Source organism: Octodon degus, unplaced genomic scaffold (assembly GCF_000260255.1).
Source record: "Octodon degus isolate 3935 unplaced genomic scaffold, OctDeg1.0 scaffold00054, whole genome shotgun sequence".
Taxonomy (NCBI): Eukaryota; Metazoa; Chordata; class Mammalia; order Rodentia; family Octodontidae; genus Octodon; species Octodon degus.
In genome coordinates, this window is record NW_004524630.1 from 13,054,230 (window position 1) to 13,070,023 (window position 15,794).

Genomic DNA, 15,794 nt, shown 5'->3' on the forward strand with positions numbered 1-15,794 from the left:
GCCTGTGTCCTCAAGGAGCAGACACTGGTCCAACTGTGTCCCTGATCACTGTCGCGTTCTTAGTGGATCATCATCCAATAATACAGAACTTGCTGCCACGTGAGAGAGCATGCTGTATTTTCAGTCATTAAGTTCACCGAAATCTCCTCTTACAGACTTTATATAACTTTTCTTGGCCTAGAATGTAGAAATCATACATCTAGTTATTTTTTCATATACTAGCTCTCATGTTTATTTTATTATTTTTAAAATACTTTTTATTTTTATTTATTTATTTATTGGGTACAGGGTCTCACTATGCAGTTCAGACTCATAGTGATCCTCCTGTCTCAGCCTCCCCTGCACTGGGATTACAGGTGTGTTCCACATGCCTGGTTTGGGGGCTGGCACAGCGTACTCGGGGTTCCAGGCCTGGCATGGGGTGTGGTACCGGGAATTGAGCTTGTATATTTACATTTGCCAAGCAGGCGCTTAGACCACTGAGCTATTTCTCCAGCACTTATTTTTATTTTTTAAGTATAAAATGCTTAAAATTTTGTAGGATAAAAGAATGATAACAAATTTAAAAAATTTTAAACTTGCAAACACTACAAAAATAATGCCATTTTACTTAACTGTCCAAGCACTCTGTAGCTCTTTTTTCCCCTTATAATTTTGGTTTCATATACTTCAGTTACTTTCTCTCATTTTTATTTTATTTTATTTTAAATGCATTTAGTACAGGGTCTACAGGGTCTCACTACACAGATCAGACTCATAGTGATCCACCTGTTTACAGTCTCCCAAGAGCTGGGATTATAGGCTTGAGCCACCACACCCAGTCTCAATTGCCATCTCAGGGTGCCCCAGGGGCAGGGTTGGCTCAGCAGGTCTGGAGATCGAATCCCTGGCCCCGTACCTGCTTGCAGGTGCTTTAATCCACTGAGCTATTTGGCTGGCCCTTGCCTAAACAGGTGATTTAATCTGCTGGGCTATCTGGCCAGCCCCACTTTCTCTCATATTTACTATGTGTTTTCCTGTCTACATTTTCTTCCTCTGATTCTGTTCTTTTTTAGAGACCTCAGAGCCTTCATTTCCTTTCTGCATGAGGTGCCCAGAACGGGGTACAGGGACAGCTCCAGCAGCCTGAGTGGAAGCCCTGGCGGCGGCCTCCTGTCCTATGTAGGCTGCTGCCGTCGCTGACTGTGGTCAGCAGACGCCTGTGGCCTTCCTCCCAGGACAAAGGTGCCCAGCTGACACCAATGCTGCAGAGTTTTCACAGCTTGGAGCAGAACTTTATTTATTTGTTTGTTTGTTTGTTTGTTTGTTTGTTTTGAAGTACTGGGAATTGAACTCAAGTGCTTATTTGAAGAACTTTAGATTTCTTCCTTTTTAATTTGAATTTTTTCACTGAAACCATTGCTCTGTCTGGATGAGTTTTTGGTTTTGTTTAACTTCGGATTCTGTCATCAAGGTACCAGCTGTTTTTCAGCTTTATATCATCAGAATGTTTGGACAACGTAACTCTCATGCCTTTATCCGGTAGGTGCCTTAGCAAAACTGCTGACCTGGAAAGGACCAAGGACAGCGCTCCGCTTGACTCACCTGGAATTGGCACTGATAGGAAAGTCTGTGAGTTTTTGTTTTGTTTTTTGTTTGCAAATTCTGCTTGAAAACAACCCCTTGACTCTGTTGTCATTGAATTCACCTATGTCTGTCCACTAGAGACCATGGGAGGTTTTCTTAAAATGCTTTACTGCAAGCCGGATGCACTGCCTGCCCTGATCTTGGGTAACAGAGTGGCAATAACGCCCCAAAAAAGCAGCGAGGTTGGTTTGGCGTTCTGTCCTAGCAGCCTTCTTACCAGCTTCCTTTTCCTGTGATTCTTTAGAACTTACACATTCTAGAGCCAGAAGGTATCATGGAGGGGATTCAAGATTTAACTCCCAGTTTTGCAAATGAGGAAAACAGTGCCTACAGTGCTTAACTGGTATTCCCAAAGCCGCAGACAGGTTAGAGGCGCAGCACCAAGGCTTGGACTTCTACGTCTCCAAGTTCAAACATTTCTTAACAGTACCACGTAATCATGTCTTTTTCTAAACAAGGCCACACACACACACACACACACACACACACACACTTCTTGCTTTCCTTTGGGCTTCTAACTGTCCACTAAGACATGCCATGGCACTGTGACTTTATGAGGTTCATGGGGGTTCCAAGACTGACCCCTTTCTCCTAACCCCCCTATGGCATTTGTGCTCCAAGAGGGAACCTGGGTTTCCCCAGTTGCATTAGTCTTTGGAATACTCATCTACCTAGAAGAGGCCTCTACTTTGTACCACACTTGCGCCTGTGAGTCCAGGCACGGGACTTGCCTTCCGGTGGGTATGTTAGCTAGGCTGGCTCTTCTAGGTGAAGTGGAGGCAGGGCCTTCCCTGGGCGGCAGCAAGGTGACTGCCTAGATGTCTGTGGGGCATCAAGTCTTTTCTATACACTGTGAGAGGTCAGAGCCCCTGGACTCACTGCGTAAGGGCTTGGCGGTACCAGATGAGGCCCTAGATGGGAGGCCCTGCAGTGGCCTGCAGCCCATTCCCTGAGGAATGGGTCCTCCAGGGAGGGAGGTTAGGTAGCTTGATTCAGGAGAATTGTGGCGAGAGAGCTAGCTGAGCCTTTGAGTGAGTGCACGTGGGGTGGTCCCTGGTACCCTGGACAACCCCAATGGCAGGGCCCCTCCCCACCCTTCCCACCCCCCCTAGGAGGCCCTGGGTACCTGTTTATTCTTTAGGTCAAGGGAGAGTTCGTAATCAGAGGCGCCAGGGGTGTGGGAGCAGGGTGCTGTCGCCAGGGCAGGCTGCTGCTGGCCGGGGGAGGCCGCACGATGGGTGCCAGCCCTGGGGGAGGCACCCCCCGCCCCCGGCCGCTCCTCCTCCTCCTGGAGCTCCTGGGCTTGAGCCTTCGGGGCATGGGCACTGGGTCTGCTGGCTGCCACTGCGGAGTCCTCCATGCCCCCACCGGCCTGGGCACAGGAGCCGTCACTGTGAACAGAAGGCAATGGGGCTCGGTTGGGGGAGAGGGGCACGGGCTGCATGCAGCCTGAACTTTCTGGGCTTTTCCAAAGATGGTGAGTGGTGGGGTTGCCCCCAGAAGTTCCTTCTAGGGATGGGCTGTGATGGCAGGAAGGAGCCCGGGCCAAGGGTGAACCTGAACTTGGGGAGGGCATCTGAGATGGAGGCGAGGGGTGGTTCTGGCCAGAACCCAGGGCCCTCTGTTCAGTAGCAGAGGGAGAATAGCTAAGAGTGGCAATGACTCCAGCTGTGCCTCTTCTCAGGTGTGTGACTCTTAGTGGGTTGCTTTACTACAGCTCGGTCTCCTCATCTATAAAATGGGCATATGAATAGGACCTGATGCATAGGAGTTTTGGAAGGCTCACGTGAGTTAAAGTCCCTGAAAGCCCTTGTCTCACAGTCATTGCCACACACTGGGGTTAGTTATTGTAACCGTCTGGGGTCTGCATCGCTGGTCATTGACTGGGCCCAGGACTCCGTGATTCTGCTCTATCCCAGTGAGTGACCGGGCTTTTTTATGAGCCCCTTAGGTTGGTGGCTGCAGCTTTGGGATGGGTCTGTGGGAGGACTCTCTCTCTCTCTCTCTCTCTCTCTCTCTCTCTCTCTCTCTCTCTCTCTCTCTCTTCTGGGTTTAGGAGGGCCTCTGCTCTCCCCTGGCCTCTCCTGGCCTCCTGTGGAGCCACCAGCAGACTGAGCAGTGGCTGCTTCCCTTGCACCTACCCTCGGAAGCCAGCTTAGAGCCAGGAGGAGCTCCGCGCCAGCCCTGGGGACTCAGCTCACTCAGAGTGCCTCCCTCACTATCAGCCTCTGAGTTCTACTCTTCCCTCAAGACCCACTGCTGGGCTGCCTTCCCCCAGAAAGCCTTCTCAGAGGACTGTGGCAACACCAGCACCTGTCCCTAGAGGGTCACTGTCTCTTTCACAAAGGAGGAACAGTATGATGAACAGCATGGGTTCAAATCCAAGTCCCAGCCCTGTACTCTGTGGCACTGGACAGACTGCTTTGTTCCCAAGCCTCGGTTTCCTCACCTATGTAATCGGTGTACCCATGGCTACTTTGTTCTGTTATAGTGCAGTATATACCATATGATACTATATAGAGTGCAGGGTCCACATATGCAAGGTGTTCAGCACAAAATGTGTAAATAATAAATAAACTTGTTTCCCTTTCTATCCTTTCACAGAGTCTAAGGCTCAGATTTGCTTTTATTCCCATAACTGAGACAAATTATGGGTGCCCTATCAATACCTAATGAATCAACTGAAGAGAACCGAAGGCCTTAGGAGTGGCCTCCACAGACGGATGGTGATGGGAGGTCAAGGAAGGGATGATAGCGTCACGGTCATCGAGTATAGCCCCCCAGTGCCTTCTTTACACGGGAAGCCCACCTCCAGAAAGGTTCCCCAGGTCATGCCAGAGAAGGGTCTTTCCCCCAGTGCTTCTGCAAACCTTGGGCTGCACAGAGGTGATCTGCCTGGAGCTAGGGTAACCAAGGAGGAGGTGAAGAATCCTCTTTTTACTCAACCTCCGTCTGTCCTTGCCTCTGTGATCCCAAAACAGAAGAGCTCTCCTGGGGGACCTTGGCCACAGGAACTTTCCTTGCTCCTCCATGGTTGCTGCCTCTACCATTCCTCGTGTGGCCACCGGTCAAGCTGTCTGGCTGCATGTAGCTCTGAATATTTTTGGTGTCTTTGTTCCCTAGCATCATTAGAAAGGTTGCTTTTCCTTAGCTTTAGCTTCTACTCCCCTTGCTATAGCATGTGTCTTTTTCCCCCTGACCATACAGAAATAATCCTTTTCTATTACTAGTATGACTTGCACCTGGGATCTGGAGGGAATATTCAGGCTCCTCCCCTTGCTCCCATCTCTTCCCCCACCTGCCTGAGGTGCTGAAGTGTACTTTCTAAGACTCTTTAGGGAACTGATAACTACTCAGAGCTACAAATACCTTCAGTAACAGCCCTTTGCTTTCTTTGATTGCTGGAGTGCATCTGGCAAGAGGTTGGGTAGGGGGGTTGCTGCCCCAGAGCTCAGCCAATGACAGTAGAGGTTGTTGCATAAATACTTAGCACTCTTGTTCCCTGGGTAGGACAATTATGAGGCACATTCTGTACAATCTCTCCAAAGCTCCAGGGACATCAAGCCCCAGAGGGTCAAGGCAGGAACCTGATAATTAATGGACACTGGATAGGCTTCCTGCTAGACTGCACCTCATTTTCCCCACTTTCCTGGGGGCACTTGTAGATGCTTCTTCTCCCAGAAAAACTACTGCATTAAAACAAGCCAGACTTTAGTGAAAGCCTTTGGGGTGGGCCTGTGCTTACGGCCTCTTCTCTAGTCCTAGTGGCATCCAGTGTTCACTCCTGCACCCGTGTGCACACGCATTCACGCACATGCCGCACTTCCAGCCAGCGCTGTGGCTTTGGGCAACTTGTGCCCTCCCCAGAGTCAGTTTCCTCGCCTGTCACCCGAGGGGAGCTTGGATTCCGCTGCTGAGGCCCCCAAGGACTCCACAGCTCAGGGACCTCCTTCCCCCTGTCTGCCTATGTACACAGGCTCCTGAAAGACTGAGTCCCCCAGGGATAGGATGAGAAGGTGTTGGGAGATTCCTTGGTGATGTGGAAGAAAGTGACCATGGAAGCCCTGCAGGATTCTGTCCAGTAGGGCCAAGTTTATGTAGTGGAGGGCAAAGAACCTGCACTTTGGTGTCAGGAGCCCAGGTTGGAAGCCTGGCCTGCTGCTTTCTATGTGACCTTGAGCAGGTTACCTGTCCTCTGTGCAGAGCTGTTTCCTCACCTGCAAAATGGACATCCTAAGACATACTTGGCAAGCTTGCCATAAGACAGATAAGGAATAATAAAGCATTTTTAGCACCTAGTTTGGCACCTGGCACACAGCTGTCCTTAGTGAACAGGAGCAGTGCCCGTGGTGGTTTGTTTGCTGAGCTAGAGCCCCACAGCAGGGGCTCCCAAAGACATTCCCAGAAGACTGTGAATGCTCAAGTGGAGGGGCTCTCCTAGTTGAGCCAGTTTTCCCCTCAGTAGGTAGCTCGTGGTTTCTCTTAGACTGCAGCTGGACTGACTGCCCTGAGACTCCCCTCCCCACCATTTCATCCTCTGGCGCAGCAGTGCTTTGACCAGGTCATGGTCTTGAGTGGTTCTGACTCAGGCCGCTGTTGCCTGTGGGGGATGTGTGTGCTCCCTGCCTATGACCGGGCCCTTGGCTGTACCTTCCAAAGCGGGCACGTCTGAGCTGGGCCTTGGTCCAGGGCCTGCTGCATGGACCTGTGCTTTGGGCCTTTGTCAGGGCACCAGGGAGGGCTGAGAGTGCGGAGCCTCTCCTCAGTGGCTGGGCACCCGCAGGATGCTCTCTGCCCGTTTTCCTCTGCACGGATGACCTGAGGAAAAGGTTGAGGTCTTCATCGTAGGGAGGACCTTCTCTTTCAACTTTGAGACCCCCCTTTCTTCAGTTCACAGCCCATCGATTGCACCCAGAATGTCATCCTCCCGAAGGGGAGGCTGCATCTCTTCAGCTTCTGGAAGTGGTTGTGCTGAGTGCCCATGCAGCTGCCTCCCTAGTGGGTCTGATTACAGGCAACCCGGACTCGGACAAGCACTTTATGTTGGGATTCATTCATCCATTCCATGCCTTAAGCCCCCACTTGAGTTCCCCTAGTAGGGACCCTGGTAAGCTTTGCTCTCTAGGGTTCCACATCCACATTCCATAACAAATTTTTAGGCTGACAGTCCACAGCCTAGAGAAGTAGGGTCACTGATGACATGTAAGCAGCATTGGCTATCATGAGGTTACCCCCTGGGTTCGGGCACCCATTTGAGGAGGAAAAACAGTAAAACCTGGGTGACAGCAAAATGAGGTGGTTCTGAGAACGTGCCATCAGACCAACACATGCACAGGGCCCTGGGGCGCCTGCGGAAGTCAGCTCATGTACAAGAACACAGGGTTCAAGTACGGGACCTGAAAATCTTTGAGAAATTAAGAACAAGCTGTTGCTCACAGGAGCATCACAAACTTAGAGCTGAGTGACCTATGTGCCGGAGCAGAACAGAACAGCTGAGGAGGGTTTCTTACGTAGGAAACTGGCTTGGGATTAGAGGGCTGCTAGGAGCTGCAGGGCATGCCTCGCCTTAGCTCAAGTGACTTCCCTGGGGTTTAGTGAACCATTGCATTCTTCTGCCATCTCCCCCACCAGAGTCAATCCTTGGCTCAAAGCCCATGTGTCTCTCCGCTCAAAATCTTACCCCATTTTCCTTTCCAGCCTCGTCTCTGCTGAGCAAGCCACCCCCTCTGTCCGCACTGTCCCCATGTCTGCCAACCTCTCTCAGACCACAATACCTGTCCCATGGTTTCTTCCACCTGAAATGCCTTCCCCTCTCCATGCCCTCTTGCACCTATGACTTTCTCTGTCTGCTCAATTCTTTCAAGACTCTCTTGCTGCCAGGTGCTGTGCTGAAGCTTGTAATCCCAGCACTCTGGGAGACTGAGGCAGGAGGATCACAAGTTCAGGTCTAGCCTGAGCAAGTCAGTGACTTAGTGAGATCCTGTTGCATTTTTTTTTTTTTAAAGAGCGCTAAAGTTGGAGCTCAGTGTGTAGGCCCTGGGATCAGTCCTCAGAAACACACACACACACACACACACACACACACACACACACACCCCACATGCTGGCTGCAGCAATAGCCAGTCCCACCCTCTTAGGTACTCTAATAGTTCTTGGCACTCACTTCTCTTTTGCCAATGACCACTTTATACTCTTAATTAGTCATGATGTACATCTCCTCCCTAGTCTGTGCCATGTACTCTGTTCTTATCAGAGGTGCCAACACAGTGGGTTGATTTATAGGACATGTTTGACAAACGTTGAACAAATGTCTGCCTGGATGAATGGCTTGCTGACTGAGTCGCTGGACAGCCGGCTGGCTTGAGGGTTAGATGGAGAAGTAGCTAAGAAGATGGATCAATAGATAGGTGGGTGGGTGGGTAGATGGTTAATCTCTACTATTTTCCCGAGGGCAGACTTGGTGAAGCACCACCCGGGCCTTCCTCCAAGGAAGGACTGCCAGGAGCACACTAGGGACTGCCTTTGGCTATGACCCCATCAGCTCCAGCAGGGATCCACAGTTTCTGCTACAGGCAGCTCCAGTCACGTGCCTCTGAGACCCACCTACTTCCAATGGCTGATTTAGGTAGAATGTGGAGACTTGACCATCTGAGCCCAGTGTTCTCTATCAGGACCTCACAGGGATTGGTCAGGGCTGGAGCTGGGCTCCTGCACTTGGACTCTGCCTCATGCTGGGTCTCTCCCCTCCCTTCAGTGGAAATTGATCCCAAATGGATCCCTGGTAAAAATTAGACACACCGAATTCAGAGTCTGCTTTCTGGAGAACCCAGTCCACAGTAGACATCCAGGGCTCTCCTCCCCTCTCCTCTCCCTTTTTTTTCCCCCAGTGTTGGACATGGAACTTGGGGCCATGTGCATTGTAGGCAAATGCTACGGCACTGAGCTACACCCTAAGCCTTGCTTTATTTTGATAGGTGGGGTTATGCTGGCGTCCCTGCTCCCAGGTCTGTAGAACTCACCGGGGCTCCAGATACATTTGCTGAAGGCTTCAGGTGCTCTCCAAGGAAAGCACACACGCCAGATCTTGACTTTGATGTCAGGAGCTGTGCAGACCATCGAGCCCTTGTTAAGGACACTGCTATAGAGCAGTGGAGGATTTTGTCTACTCTGAGAACCGTGCCACAGGCTGTGGGTAGCTGTGGCCTCAGAGAAAAATGTTTGCGCGACACACCACTGAGCCCTTCCGAATCAGGTCAGCACCCTCCTTGGTGCTCATGGCAACCTCACTGAGACGCAAGAGAGCTGGGGGGCGGGGGCGGTGAAGCCCTCGGTCTGCAGCTTCCTAGTTTGGTGATCTTGAGTAATATACTTAATTTTTTGCACTCGGTTTTTTCATCTGCAAAATGATGTGCAGGAGAGGGAATGACTTCTCTCCAGGAGAGGGAATGACTTCACAGCCTTTCTGCAGCACAGTGGCCCAGAGGGAGTAGACCGGGCAGTGCCCGTGAGCATCTGTGTTTCGGCAGTCCATGCCAGGGAGCTGACTCGGGCAGTGTGTCCCCCTCTTGGCTCCTGGAAGACCCTGGCAGGCTGTGTTTCCCAGCGCCATGAGCTGGAGGGAACAGGGCCCACTGAGCCAGAAGGGGAACGGGGAGGGTTTAAGGCTCAGGTCTGAGCCCGCTGCTCTTCCACCAGTGGCCTGGTCGGGGCAGTCATTGGCACAGATTTGGGAGAAGAGCCTGAAGAGGTATTGGGAGGCTCAGCCTATGCTACTGGTGGTGGGTGGCATGTGGAGGGGGGTGGGGGGTGGGCTCCGCCCTCTGCCCCCAAGCTATCACTGAAGGCTCTGCAAGGGGCTTTGAAGGCTGAAGGTGTTCTCAGACAGAAGGACCCTGTGGAGGGTGGGACAGATGGTACTCAATTGTCCCAGACTCCCTCGGCCCTCCTCAAAGCCTTTGTACAGCAAAGGAATAAAGTATTTTCAAGACAAAAGCTAAAACCATGCTTCACATTCCCTTAAGATTTTTCAACCTTTACTAAAACACTTCATTTTCTCCTTTCTCAGAATCGGTAAGGTGATATTAGATGTCAGAATGGAGCTGCAGAGCTTAGGAAGCCAAATAGGTTTGCCTCCCAGATAGTATTAGGGAGGGGATGAGGTAAATAGAGAGCCAACAGGACTAGAAACAAATTCACACCAGGGATGGCAGTACACACCTGTAATTCCAGTTACTTAAGAGGATGAGATGGGAGGGCTGCAACTTCAAGTCTAGCCTGGGCAATTCAGTGGACTGTCTCAAAATCATTTTCTTTTTTTCTTTTTTAATGTATTTAGCACAGGGTCTACAGGATCTCACTACACAGATTGGACTCATAGTGATCCTCCTGTTTTCAGCCTCCCAAGGGCTGGGATTACAGGCTCAGGCCACCACACCCAGTCTCAATCCCTGTCTCAGTGCACCCTTGGGGCAGGGCTGGCACAGCACGCCGGGGATTGAACCCTGGCCTCTCTGTCTGCCTAAGCAGGCACTTTAATCCACTGAGCTATCTGGCTGACCCAACTCAAAATAAAATTTTTAAAGGGCTGAGGATGTAGCTCAGTGGTAGAGCATTTTCCTAGCATGCACAAGTTCTTGAACAAAGAAAGAAGGAAAGAGTGAACAAATTCATTCTGTGCTGTTTCAAAGAACAGGTTGGGGAATCCTGCTGCAGGTGAAAAGAGCCCCACATGTGCGTGCAGAGCGCTGCCGCACCTCGGGCCCCTCACTTGCACTCTCGAGGTTGTTGCTTCATGGTCCTACAGTTGGGCCAGGTGCTTTCACACGTGGAAGGAAGCAGAGGCCGGGCCTCCTTGCCTGCAGCGCTTCGCTGAACCACTCACACCACAGCGGCCGCTGCTCCCCTGGCTGTAAGCCACGTCTGCCCTTCCTTGTGCCCAGGGCTCCCTGATCACCACCATCCTAGCAGGCGGCCAGGGCTCAGAATAGAAAGGCCTGGAGGAGACAGATGTGGCTTTCTGGGCTCCTCTGTACCCAGAGGCCATTCCGACTTCCGGACTGTGACAGGCTGCTCCCGGCCAGCTTCCCAGGGCTCTGAAGACTAAATTATTTTTGCTCTGTGTTGGTGCCTTAGCAACTCCAAGCTCTGGTCTTGCAGCTGCTCCAAAAGGTGCTGGCAGGTTGGCTTGTCTCTGGGGGCTTCCTGCCCAAGGGCTCATGGCTGCTCCCCTCCCTGACCAGCCTGGAACACTGAGACGGCCAACTCTGGGTGGGCCTCAGCATGGCTCCTGGCCATCCCTGCGGCCCCAGCTGTCTCCTGATGAATGCTGGCACCTGTATGCTTGGGAGGCCCCTCGAGACCCCAGCGCCCCCTCAGGCTGGGCCTCCTGACTGTCATCATCTCCGTGCGCTAGAATCCTAATAGTGCTGAGCACTTTGTGTTCTCATAAGTAGGTATGGGTCTGGTAGCAAAACCAAGCCTACAAATACCTTTCCACTCTCCAGCCCCAGTACACAACACTGGCCTGAGCGTTTCCGGGGCACCTGACGCTCCTGGCATGGGCTTTCCTTTCAGGCAGGCCGCTGGCATTATTGCCTCCAGGAAAAGCAGCCTCCAGCCTGCCACTGTTATCTCTCCAGGCCTTAAAGGGGCCTTGGAACCTTTCCTGCACATACAGCCTAAAGACACCTGGGGGTGGGGGGCTGGGGTGCAGCTCCATAGTAGAGCACTTACTAGGTGAGGTCCTGGGTTCTATCCCCAATACCAAAGAGAAAAAAATTGCAGATTTACAACTTAGTAAACTCAGGCTTTTATTTCATTTTTCTTTTATATTTTTATATGCAACATAATGTGATATATAATGAAAGAGGGTCAGAGCAATAGGTAAGTGGTGCAAGCACCTACCTGGCAAACACAAGGTCTTGAGTTTGATCCTTGGTACCAAAAGAAAAAAAAAAGTAACTGATATATAAGGAAAGATATTAACCAGGCACAATGGTGCATGCCTGTAATCCAAGCTATTCAGGAGGCTGAGGCAGGAGGGTCACAAATTTGAGGTTAGCCTGGGCAACACAGGAAGACTGTGTTTTAAAATAAATAATAATAAAGGGCCAGGTTTGTAGTTTAGTGGTATAATGCCCCTGGGTTCTACCACAAGTATTACAAAAAGAAAAGTTAAAAATATCTATGTGCAGCCAGTACAAGAAACAGCACGTCAGAAGAGTGTCCACCCCATTTCACCTTCCTCCATCAGAGATTCCCGCCCTCCTGCGCCTGGTTACCCCCTAGCTCTTCCTTCTGCGCCAACACCCTTGTCTTTACATCAGCAGTGGTGGCTGCCTCTCATGAGCACTTCCGGGTAAGCACTTTGTGGGTGACACCCAGGAACATGGGGCCCTGCGGGCTCCAGAGGGGTCAAGGAAGTGGCTCCCGGGTGGCTCGCTGCTAGGTCCCTGCTAGCCAGTTTGCTGAGTGGAGATGCCTGGCCACAGACACCTGGGCCTCAGGCTGGGCCCCAGCATGGCAACAAGGAAGACTTTGATTTATTTATTTACCTTTAAATATGGAACACTTCACAGATTTGCTTGTCATCCTTACACAGGGGTCGTGCTAACCTTCTCTGTATTGTTCCCAGGTTGGCATATGTGCTGCTGAAGTGAGCACAAGGAACACGTGTAAGAAAGAAAGTAAAGTTGACCTGGGAGAGGGTCCCCTCCGGCTCTCTGATGCCCGGCAGTGTGATGACTACCTAGGCCTGCTGGAAGCCATACTAGCCTGGTTCCTGGAGCTGCCAGGAGCCAAGGGGAGAAGAGTACCCAATCCAGGTCTGGGGTGTGAGTGCTGCTGGAGCAGCGGTGTCAGCCAGTTCCTAATCGGGGTCCTCTTTCCGGGTGTGGGTGCTCTACCACATGCCTGCTATGTGGTCCGGGACCATGTACCTCGATGTCGCCTGACACGAGAGTCAGCCCAGCGTGGGGAACAACTGTCTTTTTCTTTTCTAGGATTCCCAAACTTTTAGTCTGTCAAATAAAATTTAAACCAAAGGCACTCCTTGCTTTCCCTATACTATCATAAAAGAATATGACCTATAGGAAGGTTGTAACTTCAGAGTGAAAAACTGTCTTTGCATGCTGGGGAGATAGCTTGGTGGTCAAAGTGCCTGCCTGGAAAGCGCAAGAACCTGGGTTCAATCCCCAGTACCGCATGCCATGCCGGTTGTGCTGTGCCGGCCTCCGAAACCAGACATGGTGGCACACCCTATAATCCCAGCACTGGTGAGGCTGAGACAGGAAGAACACTAGGAGCCTGAGCCTGTACCAAATACGTAAGTAATAAATTAAGGGTTTGTTGTTGCTGTTGTTGTTGTTGTTTTTACCTATCTTTATCAGTTTTGTTTTGTTTTGATATCAGGAATAGAACTCAAGGCCTCACACTTGCCAGGCAGGTGCTGTGCCACTGAGATATATCCCTCGCCCCTTTATCAGTCTTATACTCTTAGTGCCTTGTGCAAGAGGTCTTTGAATGGAGGAGAACTGGACTTTTCCATTCAGTGTAATTTCTGAAGCTCTGAGTTACAAATGATGCCAAGAAAGGTAAGAAGGGCCGGGCAGCACCAGACATAGAGTATGAGCTTGAGGACCAGGAAGTCCACCTTGGTTAAAATCCTCCACGCGCTAGCTACATGGCACTGGGTAGGCTTCTTAGCCCCTCTGAGCCCATTTCCTCCAATATAGTGGGTGCTTTTTTTTTTTTTTTTTTTTTTTTGTAGTACTAGGAATGGAACTCAGGACCTTATGCTTGCTAGGCAAGCACTTTTTCCACTGAGCTATCTCTTTAGCCCCTCCTCCAATATACTGGGGATACCAGTGATAGGATTTTGCTGAGAGTTAATGAAACAATACCTCTGAACCCTCTGGTACCTGTTTGGTGCCAAGTAAATGTGGATTTCCTTCCTCCTCCAGGAGGAAGGAAAGCAGTCCTCATGAGCTGACTGCTCCCTGGGGCACAGGTCCCTGGGCCCTGGTCACAGCCCCTGCAGAGCCTACAGTCTTGTGGTGACCTACACAAAGCTTGTGCCCCCAGCCCAGCCAGAGGCCAGCATAAGACCCATCTGGGTGATTTGTGTTCTCTTGGACATGAAGCGCCTCCTTCCCATCCTCCTGTTCTAGCCCTTCCTCACCCTGGTAGAGCAGATGCCTGTTCTGTCCTAAGCTATTTCCAGGGCAGGACAGCTTCTTACAGGCCCAGTGTCACCATATGCCAGGGAGAATTCTCTGGTGGCTTAGAGGCAAATGTGGAGGCCAAGTGTATGTTCACTGCCAACACAAGTCTTGTAACCCGCAGAACCAGCGGTGGGGCTGGACTTCACTCTGCACACTGTCTGGCTACTATAGAACATGCTCCTCGACTTATTCCCTGTAATTACCTTCAGCTTTCCTACTGGAAGTCTTTCCTGATGTCTACTTTCAGTCTTTACTTGCTGTAGTAGAAACACTTTTGGGTGACAGCATCTGATTAGCCACAGTGTCTGTCACAAAACTGTGGGTGCCATGGATCATCGCTGCGAGGAGGAAAGGGCAAAACTAGGCTACTGCACCCAATGGGACAATGACATCCGTTCACCGTTTCTACAGACACACTGGGCAGAAACCTCAGAGACACTAGCTTGGGAAGCAGCCCTGGGGCGGGGCGGGGGCAGTGGCGGGCTGTAAACCGTTCCCTGCCAGTAAAGCGTCTTGTCTCAGGCGAGCAGGCAGGCAGACTGGCAGCTGGCAGGATGATTTTCCTGATAAGACGCTTGTGCTCTTAATCTCCCAGCCTCCCAGTGACAGGCCGTGCTGGGGAAATCATTTCTCCCCTGCCCTGATGCCTGGAAAATCTCCCTGTGCCTACTGGCCCCGCTTGATTGGCATTCTTCGGAGCCTTTAGCCTCTTTGATCCCTGTCCCAAATTGGTCCCTTGGTTCTGAATCTCTCTCTCTCTCTCTCTCTCTCTCTCTCTCTCTCTCTCTCTCGCTGTCTTGGATATTGGGCTCTTTCCAGCCAGCACTCCATATGTCATGGGTCAGGGCTGACCAGACAGCTCCCTGCACACTGTCACCTGCTGTCCCCAGGGAGGCCTTGACACTCTCTCTGAGGGGCACAGTTCAGCACTTGCTATGGTTTAGATCCCAAATACCCCCTGCCCTGCCAGGCTAGGTCATGAGGGTGTGGCTCTATGGAGAAGTGATGGGACCTTCCTCATGGGGTATCCTAGTGGAGGAAGCTAGGCCGCTGGAGCGTACCCTGGAAAGGGATCGTTCCAGCCCAGCTCCGCTTCCCTGCCCCCCTGAGGTGAGTGGCTTTGCTCGACATGCTGCTTCGTGATGTGGTGCCTCCTCACAGGCCCCCAGACAAAGGAGCCTGCTGAAAGGATGAAGGCTCTGAAATCGTGAATCAAAACAAACCTTTCCTCCTTTTAAACTGATTGTCTTAGGTACTTTGTCACGGTACAGAAAACTGATTGACACAGTGGTCACACACAGCACATGAGACAGCGAGTCCTTCTCCCACCAGGCCCATCTGCACAACAGTTGGCCCAGTGTTTGTGATGAGGTGGGCTTGTGTAGGGTGGCAGGACAGCACATTGGTTCTGAGGATCAGCCAGTCACCTCTGAGTTTCTAGAACCTGGACCTCACCTGATTTCTGATTTTTTTTCTTCTCTGCGCTTGAAAATCCAACTTCTATTTTTTCAGTGCGGGGGTGATCCCAGGGCCTTGCACAGGCCAGGCAAGTCCTCCACCACTCAGCTATGCCCGCAGCCCCAGGAAGTCTAACTTTTAAAGAGATAGCACTCACTAAATCCTTATGACAAGCTAGACAGATTTCTAGGCATCACCTCATTTAAAATGTTCCCACAGGCTTGCGCCATTGCTGGCATGTGTGTGACTGTCACATTGGGTCCTGCCACATGTTCAAATCAGTGCCACCCAGCAGCAAGATGCATAAATTATAGTCCCAAGTAAGCATATTAATCCTCTTAAAGACTCTCACAGGTAAGTGCTATTGTCATCCTTCCTTTGCAGATTCATAAATGGAGGATTAGAAAGCTTAAGTAATTTAACCAAGGTTACAGGGTTCCTAAGTGGCCCAGCCAGGACTTGAACCTGGAATTGAATTATGAGAGGCTT

The 15,794-nt window shown here is 51.1% G+C and overlaps 1 protein-coding gene and 1 non-coding gene across 2 annotated transcripts in view; both read right to left on the minus strand.

Moving 5' to 3' along the window:
- The window catches only part of Iqsec3 (IQ motif and Sec7 domain 3), a 104,292-nt gene that overhangs the window by 47,063 nt on the left and 41,435 nt on the right, over positions 1 to 15,794 (minus strand). Inside the window, exon 3 of the mRNA XM_004633396.2 lies at positions 2,753 to 3,017. Within this exon, the coding sequence (XP_004633453.1) occupies positions 2,753 to 3,017 (265 nt within the window). The remainder of the gene's footprint in view (positions 1 to 2,752; positions 3,018 to 15,794) is intronic.
- LOC111817317 lies at positions 12,182 to 12,288 on the minus strand. The gene has a single exon (XR_002821554.1). It is a non-coding gene; the product is annotated as a U6 spliceosomal RNA (small nuclear RNA).